We start from the raw sequence: 17,429 nt of genomic DNA on the forward strand, positions 1-17,429 counted from the left end.
CCTAACATGTACCAAGGGCCGTGAGCTAATACAGACCACATTCACACCATGCATTCAAGGCACTTTAAGCTTCCTCCAAAGAATCCTGGGAACTGTAGTTTGTTAACTTTCAGCACCCTCATCAGGTGACCCACCTGCCCAAGCTATGGTTCCCAACACCGTTAACAAACTATGGTTCTCAGGAAGCCTTAAGGGAAGCCATGGCAGTTAAAGTGACCCCAGAGTGCTTTACCCCTGCAGGGCGCTAGCAGGAGTGAATGCACCCCTGCCTAGAGGCTCATTGCCTGGATTCAGCCCCATTCCCAGAAAACCACCAGAACTCCCCTCTCGGCAAGCAGGTGCAATGTTCTATTCTCACTGTGTTCCATTCCTTTATTTTCTGGCCAGGGGGCAGGATTCTTAACAAAACCAGGCCGCATCGAAGCAAAGTGAAAAGCAACATGGAAGTCCAAGCGCAAGCAGAGACTTCACTGTCAATTTCCTTTCTAAAACATTTCTAATATAAAGGTATCTTGGTGTATCTGGCAGCCAGGAAGTGCCGCTTGCCATCTTTCAAAAGAATATAGGAAGCTCTGCTTGAGTGCCTGGAAATGAATACGTACAAGAAAAGGCTCTGCGTGTAATGCTCATCATCAGAGGCACTTTGCTTGCATCCGTCCCTTCCCCCACCCCTCGTTCTGCTACTGTAGCTCACAAATTGTGGCAGGTATATCATCTCATTAATTTGCTCCTAGAAGACGATGCTATTTATTGTGTTGCTGCAAACCTTATTGATGGGCAAGTAGTTTTGCCCCTGGGGAACTACCCTCTTTTTGAAGAGATTGTGGTACAATCCTACATCTGCCTGCTCAAAGTGGAAGGTCTGGCCAAAGGGGCTAGAAAAGAGGGCAAAGGACTGCAGCCTTAAGCCCTTAGTTCTATGTAGTATGCAGAGAGGAGCAGTCACCAGGCTGGACATGGATCCTGAGGATGGTGCACTCCTGTGGACACACACCTCTACATCTGATGATTCCTGATGAACCCCCCCCCCCCCGACTCCAGTCAACTCTGCACGAAGAAGGGTCTTGCTGACACTTTTGCGTGTGCCAGGTCCGTCTCTGCTTGGCTGCCTGCAGTTTCTCAGGAATGAGTCAGATCAGGAATAGACAGGTTTACAACTCACGTTTTACAGCTTGTCTGTCCCCTCTGAAGCACAACAATATGGTTGCTATGCCTGTGGAAGGAAGAGAAGCCACCCAGGGCAGATCTGGACTCCTTAAGATGGACCGAAAGAACTGAGAAATGTCCTCTTTGCTTCTTCAGTCAAGGGCTCCTGCTCTAGTTCATACTTGCAGTAATATCCTGCTCCAACTGCTCTTCTGGGGATTCAGGACTCAGAAGAAGCAGTCTGAACATAAGCACATCTGGAGTTGGACCAACGGTCTGCTTGGGCCTCCTCTTCCCCCAAAGGCCAGGCAGATGCTGGAGGCAGGTTCACAAGAAAGACACAACGGGGATGTTCACACCTAACTCAGCATCTGGTCGTCAAACACATGTGACATTCGAACACTGAGGATGTAGAATCATAAAACTGTAGAGTTGGAAGGGACCACCAGGGTCATCTAGTCCAACCCCCTGCAATGCAGGAATCCTTTGCCAAACGTGGGGTTCAAACCCACAACTCTGAGAATAAGAGTCTCATTCTCTACCAACTGAGCTAACCCAGCCATTGTGTAAGTCATACATACTAAGTTTTAAAAATTATATGCTAGTAGTTGTTACAAATAGCTGGCAAAATGAGTTGCATAGTTCATCATGCATTCTGTAAAAAAAGTACTTGTTTCTTTGTTTTAAAAAAGCTGTTAACAATAACAGCACCTGTGTGTTCTCAAGGTGAGAGTGAGTGCCATTGCACAAGCAAACCTCATTCTGTGCACACAAGCTCAGTCGAATCCCACCCTTCACTTCCCCCCTTTGTTAGCTTCCCCCTTTTTCTTGTTAAATGTGCAAATAAAACATTAAAAAGGGATTTGTCATAAACTGTTTACATGTAAAGCACAATGAAGCACCGAGAAAACAGAGCAAGTGAGATAAATTGGTTCCATTAAAAGTATTTATTATTTCTTAAAACCAAGTGACTTTAAATGCATTTTTGTATTTGAAAATGTCCAAAGCAAAAAATAAAGTCGTATATGATAAAGGTATTTCAGAAAAAAGATACAAAAGGGTTTAGACAAGGACCATTAGTTTATTGTTGCCCAAAAGAATCCGGCTGGACTTGATGAGCAAGGACCCTTCCAACTCAAAGGCTCGAGGATTCAAAGTTACACAACTCTCTCACACCGCTGCCCCCTGGCCTGGCGATAAGGAGAGTGGAGCCACTTTTTGCCTCACCCTGCAGGGCTCAGCACAGCACCTGAGTAAGCCCTGCTACTCACAAAAACGCAGGCCTTACCTGTCAGCCATGCTTCCCCTGGTGGGCTTGTTTATTTGGCTCCATCTCACCTCATTGCCACTGAACGGTCCCCATGAAAAGCAAGTGCACAGCAGAAGAAGAGTATTTTCCAGCTTGCACAAAGTTGCAATTCCCAGGATTTTTCATAAGGAAGGCGTGACTGGAAAGCCAGCTTAAATTTCTGGCATGTGTATGTCTTAGACATTTTTGAGGAGTTGTTGTTATTGTTTATTGACATAGAGCTACTGAAGTTTGTGACACTTTGCAGAATCTAAGCTTTAATTTATGTTTTAAAGTTGCTTTTCTGCTGCTAAGGAGCTTACAATCTAAATTTTGACAGGAGGAAGACAGAAGCAAGAGGAAGATGGGAAGAATGTGAGCAGATCTCTTTACTTAGGCTTTGTTGCAGGGGCAACTACTAAGCCAAAAGTGATGGCATGGGCAGTCCTGGGTTAAATGGGATCTCAACACTGGCAAATGAAATGTGGCATATTTTTAATAAAACCATGAAAGCCGCAAATGGCAGAGCCTGTGGCATCTCTGGCGCTAATAAGCAGCCTGACAGGGGCTGGCAACTGTCATGGAAGTGGCATACAAAATTAGCATGTTGCTGCCCACTGCTCAGCTTTGTGAACAAGCAATTATCTAAGCCAAAGCAAGCTCACCAGCAGCTCTTTTGCAGAAACATCTAGAAGTTCGACACTCTTGCCATTAGATCGTAACTTAAGGCACGTAAGAGAAGCACCAATTCTAACTATCATCTGCTACCTGGTTTATCTTTTCTAAGGTAGTTCTGCATTTATGTGGTGTTGGGCAGCTGCAGCTTGTGACCTTCTGAGTTATCGGTGAAGGGAAAAGGTTGTCAATGTGTAGGAAGCCGGCTCAAGGCTGAGCTCCTGGAGATCTCTCGGTACGCATTGCGCAGCAGCACGTAAGGGAAGCAGGTCTCCAGCATATCAGTGGTCAAGAAGGACGACTCCTCCACGAGCTGAAAAAGAGGCAGGGAAAATGTGTACGTGGTTACCTCGTACTGCCAGCTCGCTTAAGGGCCACGGCATGATGCATACTGGGTGCAGAAAATATCCAGATTCTGTAACCCCAAATATATTTTGGATGTTGCCTAATGACACCAATGATACCACCCCACCCGAGAGAGCAGAAGGCAGTTTAAAGGAGGGCTTGTGATATGCACACTCTTCCTGCTTTCACGTCTGCTGAACAGGTTTTGGCAGTTTTTATAAACATGGTATCAAAACCTGTTTCACCTCAGAGTTGACACAGCAGGGCAAAAAATGTAGCAAAAGGGAAATGAAACCTGTGTCAAACCACTTTCAACAGTCCTAAAAACTATGGTAAACTCTGCAGTCTTGCTGTGTTATGATATCTGTTTCTATGCCAATTCCACAGGTCCAATGGAAAAACCCCTGAGACTTGGCTGGGGGCTGGCCGGCTGACATACTGCAGCTTGACACCAAGGAGGCAGGTTTCTGAGAGAGGCAAAGTGAGTGGGGAGAGACATCACGTCCCATGATGTGCACACACGTTTCTTCTGACGCACTTTCTTCTCTCCTTGTACAGATTACACTACTGGTTTATCAGAGGAAAAAGAGGTAAGAGTGTATATACACCACAAGCAGAAAGTCCTCTTTCAAACCTGCCTTCAACTCTGGAGAGAGGGGAAACCACCATAATATGATCTGCCTTTAGCCCAGGATGTTCAGGTTCTGAATTCCAAATAAATAACACAATGTTTACATTCCCACCTCTCACTGATATTACAAAAAAAGGTCTCTTAGTTTGGACAGAATGTCAAACCTCAGGTCTGGCTGCTTTGAGAATCTGGAGTGGTAAGTTGCAACCTCTCAACTCCTTGTGATAGGTAGAGAACAGAAAATCAGGGCACGGAGAGAGCCCTTTGCATGTGGGAATAAAGCAATGAAGGTATCAGATAACTAGAAGTGCTCATGCAGGTCAGATCATCTAACTCCACACCTCAAGGCATCCTGATCGAGGCCTGTCTGGCCTTTTTGTGAAAAGCTCCAGGGAAACAGATGCCCAAACCTTCCATGGCAGGCAGATTCGTATTGCAATAGCTATCTGCCTGCAATGGGAGGTTGGGGAATCTGTTTTCCCTGGAGCTTTTCACAAAAAGGCCAAGCAGGTCTGTGCTCTGTGGAATCACTTCCCCCACTTTGAACAGGTCAGAAGCTGGGACACCAGTGACCTGCATTTCCAACACATCCCAGCTATCAGCCAAGAGCCGCATCCCCCCCCCCCCATCCTGCTAGCAAGCCAAAAGGCAGCGAGGTTCTGCCTAAGCCAGTGTCGGAGGAGCAGCCATCCCAGCCCTCCAATTGGGACAGAGAGTGAACGCCATGCTGGCCAGCTCCTTCGCAAGCTCCAGATTGAAACATTTGCATTTAAATTGCTTTGCCGCAAAAGCAGTTCGCCTGGCGAATATCAATCCCTCCGGGGAATCCAGGCACTCCCTAGCTGAGACGTCTCCTACCATCAGTAGAAGAATCAATAACCATCTCCTGCTGCCACGGGAGCTCCTAATGGAGATGCATCACCTGCGCTGCTTCAGGTACCAGTGTGTCCTCTTGCTTCTACAGATTGGATCTCTTCACCTGGCCTGAAACCACTAGGCTCTCTCCTCACTGGAGGCTCCCCTTCAAAGGACTACATCTGTGCTGCCAGTTTGCAACAAAAAGCCAACACCACTGGCCTTCGCAAAATGAACGGGCCCACCTGTTCTCCGCAAAATCTTGAGGGTCCTACATCTATCAGCCACTTTCAAAACTGCACCCCACCCATGCCACGTGGCTTGGCTCCCTTGCTTGAGCCATGGCAGTGGGCAAACTAGCAAGGCATATATTGGACCTGCTCCTTCACCTCCACCACGGTCCTCATCCAGCTGTAGCCTCAGCTTGCCCCCTCTGCTTGGAGGAGTCTGGCTTCCAGTGTCCAAGAGAATATTACCAGGCATACATTGCCTCACCTGCACCTGAGCACGCCAGAGAGGTTACCTACAGCATAGTCCTTCTCCGCAGTCTCCGCTATATAACCAGGGCCTTCACCTTTCCATCGCCCCTCCTGAGCAGCAGACTTGTCTATCTATTTCTTTAAAATGTAGTTTGGAGCGTTGGGCAAAAGAGAAGGAAATATAGAAGAAAAAGGAACAGAAAGTGCACCAAGGAGGCTTAATGTTCCCACTAGATGGTTATAACAGGATGTGTTGTGAGCATTATGGAGGCAAGGCTGGCTCAGAAGACACTTTGCACATGCACATAAGCAAGAGAGGGGGAAAGCATGGGGCTCCATAATGAGAGAAAGAAGCATATTTCAAACATTGAGGCTAAATCCAGAGTAGGCATCATGATTTCTGCTTGTGCATGTTAAAATCTTTTGTGTGTCATCCTCCTCATTTATGTGTCATTTAATATGTTTTAAAACCCTACTTATAACGCAGTTTAATTTTGTCCTTTTATCAAAACAGCTCTGTTCCTAGCCAGCCTTGGAAGCATGGCCAGCCCTGATCTGCTGCCTCTTTGCGAAGCAGCTCCTCCGCACAGGCTGGAGAAGGGAGCCTAGAGGACAGTCTGACTTTCCTGCTTCTGGGGCCCCATTTATGCATCCAGACGACTTCCTGCAGACTGATAAAATAAGCTTCAATCAAGAAAATACCTATCTTCCACCCCTCAAAGCAGCAAAGCACAGTGATGACAGAGATGCAAGGCAAAAAGAGAGCTCAGCCTAGGCAGCCCTTGGCTGTCGCTTTGCTACCGAAGAGCCAGCCAGCCTGAGGGGGGCAGAAAAAGAAGGGGAGCCAGGAGCAAGGGAGAGGTGGAGAAGCCGCTGTTTCTGCCAGACCCTTATTATTTTATTTTTAAAGCAGGGTGGCAGTTGTTTTTTAAGGCGAAGGGTGTGAGGGGGAAAGGGGACACACAGACATACACCTCAGGGGAAAGCAGGAAAATAAAGGGGACAGAAGGAGAGGGCAAGTGGGGGGCGAGGGTGGGGGGTATGGACAGGAACCCCCCCCCAGGAAACCCCCTGCAGCTACTGTAAATCAAAGCCCTTCCAATATTGAAACATCAATCCCACATTGGCCAACACCTTAAGACACAAGTGAGCAACAGATCGGGGGGGGGGAGCGGAGAGGAAGGGAGACAGGCAGACAGACGGGCAGACGGGGGGGGGGAGGGAGGTGAGCAGCAAGATGGAAGGATGTGAGGGCAGGCAGTAAACCTGGACAGGAGAGGCGGTGGCAGCTGAAGGCCCAATAGCCAACCTGAGAGCTGGCAAAGAGACAAACACACACAAATATATATATGGAGAGAGAGTTTCTTCCTAGAAAAGGGTGCTGTACTGTGTACTGTTGTGTACCACCAGAAAAAAAGCACAGGCACCAATGTCCATAAAGCATTTTTTAAGCATGAAGTGTTTAAAAATAAAGCTATTATTGTTTTTTGCAACATTCACTGAGAATTAATTCCATTTTAAAGGTAGAGAAGGAGAGGACTGAGGTGTTGTCAGGGCGGGACTATGAAGCAGAATGAGCAAGAACACACACACACCAAAAAAGATTTGCATGTTGATTCCTATATGGAAAGATGCAAGGATTTGAAGCTGCTGCAGGCCCTTCAGTCCAGGACTCAAGGATTGCCAGGTGGGCATTCAGGTGGTTTGCTCCTACCCACCTCCAGCCAAAGGAGGGAACTCTGGGGCCATTTCTAAAGAGCTTGAAGTGTTGTGCAGAAATTAAAAACCAAGGCTGTTAGTACCCATTGGCTCACAATGTAAGGGACACAATTCAGAAGGGAAAAGGAAGGAGGGAGAGGGAAAATAGGACAGAGTGGGCCAGCTGATGCTCCCTGATCCTTATAATAGTTTCTAGATCATCATCAGGCTTTGCTTGCTTGTCCAACAAGTCTGTGCTCTTTGAAGCTTCTGTTGCTGGACACACACCTGCCTTACTTTGAACTCTAAAGGAGCTGAAAAATTATATATGAGTATTCTCATAGGAGGCCCTCTTTTTTCTCATATGAGTGCAATTCAGAGGCAGGGGCGGAGCGGTGTGGGAGCAGGGCTAGTCGCCCGTGTGGTGAGTTTCCCTAGTCGCCTGCTGCCCGCACGGGGTGGGGCGCCACTAGCCACCCATGGCTGCATCGTCCCTAGTGGCCCGCCACCTGCACAGCGAGTGGGGGGGTAATGCGGCGATGTCACCCGCCCTCACGGCTGACACCCAGTGCACACCGCACCCCCCGCACCTGCCTTCCTCCGCCAGTGTTCAGAGGAAGCCCCCCTCCTGTTCAAACTCCTTCCCCTATAGGATACTGACCAAGTGCATGAGGAGTGAAATGGATTCCCTGTTCTTGGTTTTCAGCCGGTCAGCTTCTTGTCCCAGCTGTAAGAGGCTAACAGAGGCCAGCTAGGAAGACAGGAAAAAGACAATAAAAGCCAAGTCAAACCGCCTGTGGTCAACAGCAGCTAGAGATGGAAAATCTTTCCAGTTTGCATCTGCACTGCAATCACTGTTTTATCACTGCAAATTACTGTTTTATCACTGATGTTTGCTGCCCTGGGCTCCTTTGGGAGGAAGAGTGCAATATAATACATATAATACATAAATAATACATAATAAATTTAACGGGTACAATTAATCAGAGCTTTACTTGTAGGTTGAAGAAGCATACTGGTGAAATTGGGGAAGTCTCCAGGCTTTGTGCCCTTCCAACAACCCTTGCTTAAACAAAGGAATATAGGGCCCAAAGGAAGAAATGTTTGTGTTCTCTAACATAAGCTAGCACAGTTGCAGGCATCCACTTTAATTTTTTTTATTATTTTAATGAAAAGCAGTGGCTGCATTCAAAAAAGAGAAAGACCAAAGGTATTGAGATTAGATGCTTAACCCCTGGAGCCATTTTTTTCTGCTCAAAATTGCCTTCCTCAATCTGTTTTTCTCCCCACTAGGAAAAAAATTAATTCCATGCGTGGTAAAGCAACTTGGCAGAGAGCATGGGCAAAGCCAGAATTTTTGTTAGGGTGGGAGCAGGACTTTTCGGGGGGGGGGGCAGAACCCACGTAACTGGTCAATTAGTTATGTGTTTCTATTGTTTTACTTGATGGGGGGCAGCTGCTAGTAGCATGCTTAGCTTTGCAAAGGCCCCTCCCTCCTCTACAGCCAGCATGAAAACACAGGCCGCTAGCCTTCTAAGCAAGTAAAAAGAGTGGGTGCTTACTCCTAGCCAAGGGGGTTGGTGGGTGAGGAATGGATCACTCCCTTCTGCCTCTGATAGCACATTGGGCTTTCCATGCTTGTGGTGGTGGAAGAGACTTTTCTTCCTCCACAGCTAAGATGGAAACCAAACAGTCTGGCAGAGCTGAAATGGAGTGGACCTGTCTTCTGCCAGCCCTCTCTCTTGCCTGCGTGCAATTCTGGATCACCTATGACTACCAGATGAGTTGTTAAATACAGGGCAGATTTAAAACAAACAGCCCTCAAATGCAGCAACCAAAGAGGGTCAAGGTGCATATGCCTCCCCATCCCGCCAGATGTGATTAAAATAATGAAAATGGCTTTTCTTTCTTTAAAACAAAGAACCCTTAAAAAAACCCCACTGTATTACATGCCAAACAGAAACTGTCGTTTTTCTTCAGAATCTTCATAAAAGCACCTTTCTTTTGTGCAATATGTAAATTTAATCAGCTCAAGTTAAAAGCTAGGGTATCTTTAATTGGTTCACAATCTCAGCAGGAGCACATCTAATTCTATATGCCAGAGCTAGTTGCAAAAAGAACATATCTTCCAGGTATTTTTTTGCCATTCCTGTTCTGATAGATCTCCTACACAACAGGCAGAAATTCAAACAGTGAAATGCTTCTCCATCTTTTCACCTCCAGGCCATGGGAAAAGCTATCCTTGTTGAATTTCTGCTTGCTGGGGGAGGTGACATTATCCAGGTGCCAGTCCACTAACTTCCAATGCACCAGACTGCCTACTATGGGATTTCTGCTGAAATGAGCTGAAAGGAAACGTGTCACCTGGTGTGATGGTGCCGGAAACATGACCTGCCATTGCAGCTAATCAACAAATAAATCATACCAACTCCTACAGGCCAGAAATAAGAAAGTGATCATGCTTAGCAGTCCCTCTATCCATCACCCACAGCCAGCGGGATTGACTCTTCTCATACTGCCAGCCATGGGATAATACAGTTGCGTGATACACGAGCAGCCTTAAATGTTAGCAGGAAGAAAGCTATCTGTTGGCATCTGCAAGGCCTTGGGATCCAACCCCAATTGAGCACACAGGCAGTTAAAGTCCATGGAGGAGCCAGCAGTAAATTGCAATCATATTCAATCTGGCGTCTCAGTGCTCCTGGGAGCAATGTATGTGTTGTCTGCCAACTCTGGAAAAATCCTAAGTAGATAATTTGGTCACACCTGTGAATTCGCAGACTGCTTTTTCCCTTTTTCCTTTTGCACCAAGTGGCAGCCCAGATTATGGGCATTCTCTGTTTCTGGTCAATAGGAGGCAAGAGGCTTGAGAAGGCAACAAGCTTTGTGTCTGGCTGTGGCAATGCCCAAGTGGGGTTTCCAGCAGGCCAAAGGGGAAGCGAAGAATGGTCTGTCAAGACCCCAGCAGATGTGACAGGTGAGTGGCAATGGATTTTCAGACACACACACTACACTCAGACCCATATGTAACATTTCCATGGTGACCACACTGGAAGAATACTGTATAATTAAAATCAACCAGGAGACTTCAGATCTGCCCACCATGTATAAGTCCACATAGTCTCAGTGTTTTTTCAGCAAATGAAAATGAAATTAAAAAGAAACTGCTTCTCAGGAATCAACAACTCCTCACTAGCAAGCAAAATTTCAGTTTTCAGTAGGCTGAACAGCAAAAGCAAGGAAATATTTTTGTCTTATTATTAGGGCATTGAAAAAGACAGGTGGGGGGATCATCTAGTATACCACCTGTACCACAAATGCAGCATATTTAGCTGAATGGCACATTCCTGAGCATTTGTTCAGAACAGCAGAAGGCATCTGTTGCAAATGCTCCCCTTATCAGGACTCTCAAAAACCAGGCAAGCAACATTTTTATCATGCAGTCCCAGGGTGAGTGATTTTCAAAGCCTGATAAAAAAGAGACAGATCTTACAGTATGAAAGAAATCCTTGCATTTGATTTTTAAGTTTAGTTCACATGACACAGAGTTCCAGCTTGCACAGGAGCATGCCGCTGGAGAGGAAGACGGCAGCTTTTGTTAATAACAACAAACAGGCAATGATATAACACATTCAGATGTTCAGTGTTCAAAGCATTTCACCTGTATTACCATATTAATCCTTACAACAGCGCTGTGAGGTAGTCCAGTATGAATAAAGGTAGAGGTAAAGGGACCCCTGACCATTAGGTCCAGTCGTAACCGACTCTGGGGTTGCGGCACTCATCTCGCTTTATTGGCCGAGGGAGCAACAGCTTCCGGGTCAGAATAATAATAATAATTTTTTATTTATTTATACCCCGCCCTCCCCAGCCAAGGCCGGGCTCAGAGCGGCTTACAAGCAATAATAAAAACAAGATGAATGATTACAACTTAAAAACAAAAATAAAATACAACATTAAAATAATGGAACATTAAAATATTAAAATGTAGCCTCATCGCAGGAGGAGAAGGAAAAGAAAGGAAAAAAAGAGAGGAAGGGAATCAAATTGGCTCCAAGCCAAAGGCCAGACGGAACAACTCTGTCTTACAGGCCCTGTGGAAAGAAATCAGATCCTGCAGGGCCCTGGTCTCATGAGGCAGAGCGTTCCACCAGACCGGAGCCAGTGTTGAAAAGGCCCTGGCTCTGCTTGAAGCCAATCTAACTTCTTTAGGGCCTGGGACCACTAGGGTGTTGTTATTTATGGACCTTGAGGCTCTCCGTGGGGCATACCGGGAGAGGCGGTCCCGTAGGTACGAGGGTCCTAGGCCGTGAAGGGCTTTAAAGGTCAAAAGCAGCACCTTAAATCTGACCCTGTACTCCACCGAGAGCCAGTGCAGCTTGAAAAGCACTGGGTGAATATGCTCCCATGGCAGAGACCCCGTGAGGAGCCTCGCTGCAGCATTCTGTACCCGCTGGAGTTTCTGGGACAGCTTCAAGGGCAGCCCCGCATAGAGCAAATTACAGTAGTCAAGCCTGGAGATGACCGTCGCATGGATCACAGTGGCCAGGTCGGGGCGGGAAAGGTAAGGGACCAACTGCTTGATGCGGCAAAGGTGGGAAAATGTCGCCTTGGCTGTTGCTGTAACTTGCGCCTCCATGGAAAGGGAGGCATCAAGGATTACACCCAAACTCTTAACGGAAGGCAATGGCACTAATTGGGCCCCCGCAAGAGAAGGGAGTTGGTCCCTCATGTGACCAGCATGACTAAGCCGCTTCTGTCGAACCAGAGCAGCGCACGGAAACGCTGTTTACCTTCCCACCAGAGTGGTACCTATTTATCTACTTGCACTTTGACGTGCTTTCGAATTGCTAGGTTGGCAGGAGCAGGGACCGAGCAACTGGAGCTCACCCCGTCACAGGGATTCGAACCACTGACCTTCTGATCGGCAAGTCCTAGGCTCTGTGGTTTAACCCACAGCACCACCCGCATGCCAGTATTGCCCCTTTAATACTGCAGATGAGAATGCTGAGGCTTGTTTAAGACTGAAATCTCATATCCACTTCCCTGGGAGTGTGTGCCATTGAGCACAATGGGCCTTACTTCTGTGTAGACATGTTATAGGATGGTACTGCAAAGGAGTCTGCAATTAAGCTGAGACTCGAATCAGAAGCTTCTAACATAGTCCATTCTTTTAACTCTTATACTGCACAAGCTTCTCTCCAGGCTTACTACTTTTGTCTTTGTTTATACAGCACGTCTCATAATTACAAGCAGTATTATACTGATCAAGGTTGAAGGGTTTGTCTGTGGATAGATAATCCCAGCTATGCTGGGCCCCCAAAGCTCTACATGGTGGTGTTCAATGCATGTTATCGCCCAGAGAAAATCAAGAGCTTCACTTACCATCAGGAATTCCTTGAGATGAGTCTCAATGTTCTTGTTGTAGATTGTAAAGAGGGCAGCCGATACTTGGATGATGGCTTTGGCTAGGCAGTGGATGTTGTTGATGAAGCCTATGCGCACACACGGGGGGGGGGGGAGAGAAACTTACACCAATTCCAAACTTTTTGAGCAGCTAAATGGACCTGGAGACTGGCACTTGTCTATGGAGGTAAGTGCAAGCCTTGCCCCTCTCAGTTAAGCACTGCCTTGAAGGTGGACACACAACAGAATGGACTGATGCAAACCAGATCTCTTTTCTCCCTGTTACATTCAGGTCTCCACCTCTCCCACTTTCCTGTGTGGCTCCTATTAAATGTTCCTGGTACCTATGCTTTTGAAACATCAGTAGTGTGTGGAGCTATCTTTAAAGATGGTCCAGAAACGTAAAGTGGTGCAAAATGCAGCCCTGCTGGCTGATTGGAGCTGTGGCCCAAAGCTGTCTGAAGTTCACTCATGGGCTACCCCTGCAGTAGGATGAGGGACACACCTACTTCCTGCCCTGTCCTTTTATCTTGCATAGCCTCATCCTGAGTTCCTCTTTGTGATGAAATGCCGGCCTCCATACAGATACAGACAATGATAGCATTATATCGCAAATCACTGAGCAAAAGGAGGTGCTGAGGAGGAAGCTATCACCGCCTGCAGTCACTGTGACTAATACTTGGCAGGCATCTCTGCCTTGAAGATTTTCCATGAGTGAGTGGATCAATACAGGAGGTTTGGGGAGGGAGCTGTAAGCCTGCACCTTGCTTCTTACCGTCTATCTCGGTGGTGTAGACTGAGGAAGGGTCCGTGGCCAGCAGCGGCAGAGACACGGCTACGAAGACCAGCAGCAAGCAGGCAGCCTTGTAGTCCTCCTCTGTGGAAGAGCTGTCTATCAGGGAGGCAAAAGGAATGATGTATAGGAAGAGATTTCAGTAATAAGCCTGATTTACACTGTTGGTTCCTCTCCCCCCCCCCCCCAGCTCGGCTGCTCAACAGACTTGACAAAAAAACCCTAGCAGAAAAAAGGGTGGTGGTTTTTTAGAATTGTAGCAGCTGTGACAGGCCAATAAATTATCTGATGGATGGAGCTGGTGAGCTGAACAGAACTGACACGGCTTGGCTCCGCTTGAATCGACACGTGTGTGTCGGTGAGACATGGAAGAAGAAACTAAGAGAAAAAGTTCAGCACTGGCAGTGGTGTGTGGGTGTGTGCAGGGACTGGAGTACTGCACCTTAGACAGCCAGGCGCTCCCAGCAGCATGGACCATTGAGCGTCTGCGTCTGCCTTGCTTGGATTCAGAGCCTAAGAAACGCCAGCCCACCCCTCTTCCAGCCAGGGAGGATCAGGACAGCACTCCTCTTTGACAGCAGCCCTCTCGCATGGAGAGAAGCCTGGGGCTGGTGGGGCAGGAGGGGCGGGGGGAGCTATTGTACAACAATTGCCCTGGAAATGTAGCCAGTGACTAAGAGGTAGACTAGCTGCAGCCACAGAACTATGGCCTCCCAAGGCAGCAAGAAAAATAGTAAGCAAGATTTTTGAGAGGCTGGCCAGCCTTGTGAAAAACCTCTTTTACCAAGACAGGTTCTACAGAAGGGAGACTCAAGCCAAAGTTAGAAATACGCCCCCTCTTGGCATCTCTATTCAGCCCTCCAGACTCTCCCCCAGCCCCGCCCCTCCCACCAGTCCTCCTTGAGCATTTTGCCTTCTTGGAATGGCTCCTTGAGCTGTGAAAATGCTTCTCACTTGCCTGGATAGAGAGATGTTCCTATTTGTGGCCTTTTCCCTGGCTGCAAAAAGTTACAGGTCATATCCATTACTAATCCCACTTTTGATTGTAGCCCCACTCATAGCATGCCTGCAGCTCTCAAAAGGATTCAGACACACACCCCAAGCTGGTCCTAGAGCATGTTAGGGAATAGCACAGGCTCAGTTTGAGGCCAGCAGTGCAGGGAGGCAATTGCTTGGTTGGTTTTGCCCCAGCTAAAAACAAAACTCTGGAACAGACTCCCATGAGAGGTGGGGACTCTCTTTCCTTGAAGGTTTTTAAGCAGGGGTTGAATGGCCATCTGTCAGGGATGATCTAGTTGAGATTCCTGCATCGCAGGGGGTTGAACTAGATGATCTCAGGGTCCCTTCCAACTCTACAATTCTATGATCCTTAGTGATTGTAGATGCAAAGCTGGGAAGAGAAGAGGAGTGAAAGCAGAAACTACAAGCAACCAAAGACTGGAGTTGAGAGTGAACTAAAGAATGGAAGCCTCAAACCCCCATGATCTCAAGTCCCTGTGTCAGTTAAAACAGGGAGATTAAGCTACTGCTGTTCTTTGCTTTGCCACCATGCTGGGAAGAAACACAGCTGCATTCTGATGCATGAAAAATGGCACTGATTTAGACAAGAAAGTTATGGGGCAGGGGCTGGAGAATTTTTTTAAGAGACTCAGGTACCAACAAGAGTCTCAAAAGGGTAGAGAGGGAAGGGCTAGACTGGGGCGCATGGGCCACTATTATTGCTGCTGCCAATATAAGCCCAGCAAAGCTATGGCTGGCTAGCTGTGCTCTAGTGCTCCTAGGGCTCTTGCAATCTGCACCGGTGAAGGTGGTGAGGTGGCAAGCTTGTTTGTTTATTCCTGCATTCATATTCCCACCTTTTCTCCAAGGAGCTCAAGGTGTCTTAGATGGCTCTCTCCCTCTCCATTCTATCCTCACAACAACCCGCTTACAAGCTGGGAACAGGTCCAAGGTTACCCAATGAGCTTCATGGCCAAGTAGGTATTTGAACACTGGTCTCCCAAGTCCTTGTCTGAGCTCCACTCTGGGTTTCTATGTCTCTTGTCCATGTTGTGGTGAAGAAGAAGAGACGGTTGCCCTGAAGGCAATGGAGCACAGGCTATCTCATCAGAGAAGCTCAGGAAAGGGCCACACTTCACCTGCAGAAGGTCTTGAGTTCAATACCTGGCATCTCTAAGTAAGTCTGGCAAAGACTTTGGTCTGAAACCCGGAGACCCCTGCACAATGACTGCAGACAGCACTGAGCTAGACAGGCTAATGGTCTGACTCAGTATAAGACGGCTTCCTCTGATTCTGGTCTGCTATTTTAAGAGAAGGACGGACTTCTCGGTTCCAGAAGAGGAGCTTTAGCTACTACATTCACTTGGGATTATTCAAGGCCTCAATGCCATTAGGAGGACAATGTCACACACAGATGCCATCTGCCAAAACCCGGGCTGAGACACTTATTTGGCCCAGTGAGCCAGATTCTCCCACCTTCACCTCACAGGCCAATTTTGATAGATGGGCAGGGCCACTTGCCAATTACCCAATAGGACAACCAGATTCCCCACCCCTGGGTTTTGGCAGATGGTACCAGCGTGACGTTATCCTTGTGCAGGCCTTGAGTAATCCCAGGCACGAGGTCACTGGGGAGAGAGCGGCTAAGCAAGATTGAGCTTCCTGTGCATCAGGTGACACACAGTGAGTTCAATCCTGCTTTGCCCAACTGCATCTCTACCTGCTGCATACTAGACATCACATATGATATTAGGTGTTGGGCAGGTTGGCGTGGTTTGGGGGAAATGGCCTGGCAGGCCAAATGCGGAGGGCCACAGTCCACCCTAGGCCTAAACTATCTGGATTTTGGGTCCAATGTGAAGAAAAGGAAGCAGCAGCACAGAGAAGCAAAGCTCTGGAGGAAGACAAATTGCATCAATTGTGTCTGTGGCCTGAGGCTATTAAATACATGAGTGTTTTCCAGGCAGGGGGATAGCATTCAGCCCACTGGTGAGATGCAGGTGTGCAAATGGCTGTGCATGTGCTGGAAGATCAAAAGCTTGCCACTGCCAACGGGGAAAGGCACAAAGCAAAATTCAGGAAAGCTGAGATTCTTGGCTGAAGCCTGGGAGGGGGCCTTTTAAAACGCAAACAAACCCGTCACAGCATCCAAGCAGTGACAGCCTCCTAGAGACAGAGTTAAATATTTATCAGTGCTGAGATGATGTACCACCTGGCAAGATTCCCTGTGCAGCTCCTTTGAAAGCGGAGCTTTCCTGATACTAGGAATGCCTGCCTTCTGGGATCTCTTGCCTAGTAGATAAAGGGAAGACATTTTACAGCCCTACAGCTCAGTCTTATCACAACGGTACATGGAAACATGGGCAAGCCTTGGCTCTTACCTTTCTTGAGGCTGGAAAGGGCGGATACTAAGGCTGGGTCAATGTCGCAAGGGACCCCGGCAGCTGTGGCTAGTTCAAAGATGCTCAAGGTCACCTAAAGAGAAAGATGAAGGGCAGAACCAGGTGTTAGTAATGCTGCTGCTGGGCCTTGGTCTCTTGGTCTCACTGCAACATATCAGGCCTGGTTGGCACATGCACAAAAATAAGGTGGTAGGATTCTGGAACGTAAAACTGCAGGCGGGGAATATAATATTTTGCTGCTCTCCATGTTTTATAAAACAAAACTGTGCACTTAAAAAAAGGAGGCAGCACACATCATGGAGAAAGGGTAGTACCGTGGTACCTCGGGTTACAGATGCTTCAGGTTACAGACTCCGCTAACCAGAAATAGTACTTCGGGTTAAGAACTTTGCTTCAGGATGAGAAGAGAAATTGTGCAGCAACGGGAGGCCCCATTAGTTAAAGTGGTGTCTCAGGAAACGGTGCCTTATGAGGAACGGCTAAGGGAGCTGGGCATGTTTAGCCTGGAGAAGAGGAGGTTAAGGGGTGATATGATAGCCATGTTCAAATATATAAAAGGATGTCACATAGAGGAGGGAGAAAGGTTGTTTTCTGCTGCTCCAGAGAAGCGGACACAGAGCAATGGATCCAAACTACAAGAAAGAAGATTCCACCTAAACATTAGGAAGAACTTCCTGACAGTAAGAGCTGTTCGACAGTGGAATTTGCTGCC

At 47.5% G+C, this 17,429-nt stretch overlaps 1 protein-coding gene across 4 annotated transcripts in view; it reads right to left on the minus strand.

The window, feature by feature from the left end:
* Positions 1-2,078: 2,078 nt before the first annotated feature.
* Positions 2,079-17,429, minus strand: part of NCKAP1L (NCK associated protein 1 like) — a 66,431-nt gene continuing 51,080 nt past the window's right edge. For all 4 annotated transcript variants that reach the window (XM_081898100.1, XM_081898102.1, XM_081898101.1 and 1 more), the window contains exons 27-31: positions 16,697-16,790; positions 13,299-13,415; positions 12,503-12,612; positions 7,779-7,868; positions 2,079-3,422 (exon numbers count right to left, since the gene is read on the minus strand). In XM_081898100.1, the coding sequence (XP_081754226.1) occupies positions 3,297-3,422; positions 7,779-7,868; positions 12,503-12,612; positions 13,299-13,415; positions 16,697-16,790 (537 nt within the window). In that variant the 3' untranslated portion in view covers positions 2,079-3,296. The remainder of the gene's footprint in view (positions 3,423-7,778; positions 7,869-12,502; positions 12,613-13,298; positions 13,416-16,696; positions 16,791-17,429) is intronic.

The sequence above is a fragment of the Podarcis melisellensis genome (assembly GCF_964234715.1).
Source record: "Podarcis melisellensis genome assembly, chromosome: 2".
NCBI lineage: Eukaryota > Metazoa > Chordata > Lepidosauria > Squamata > Lacertidae > Podarcis > Podarcis melisellensis.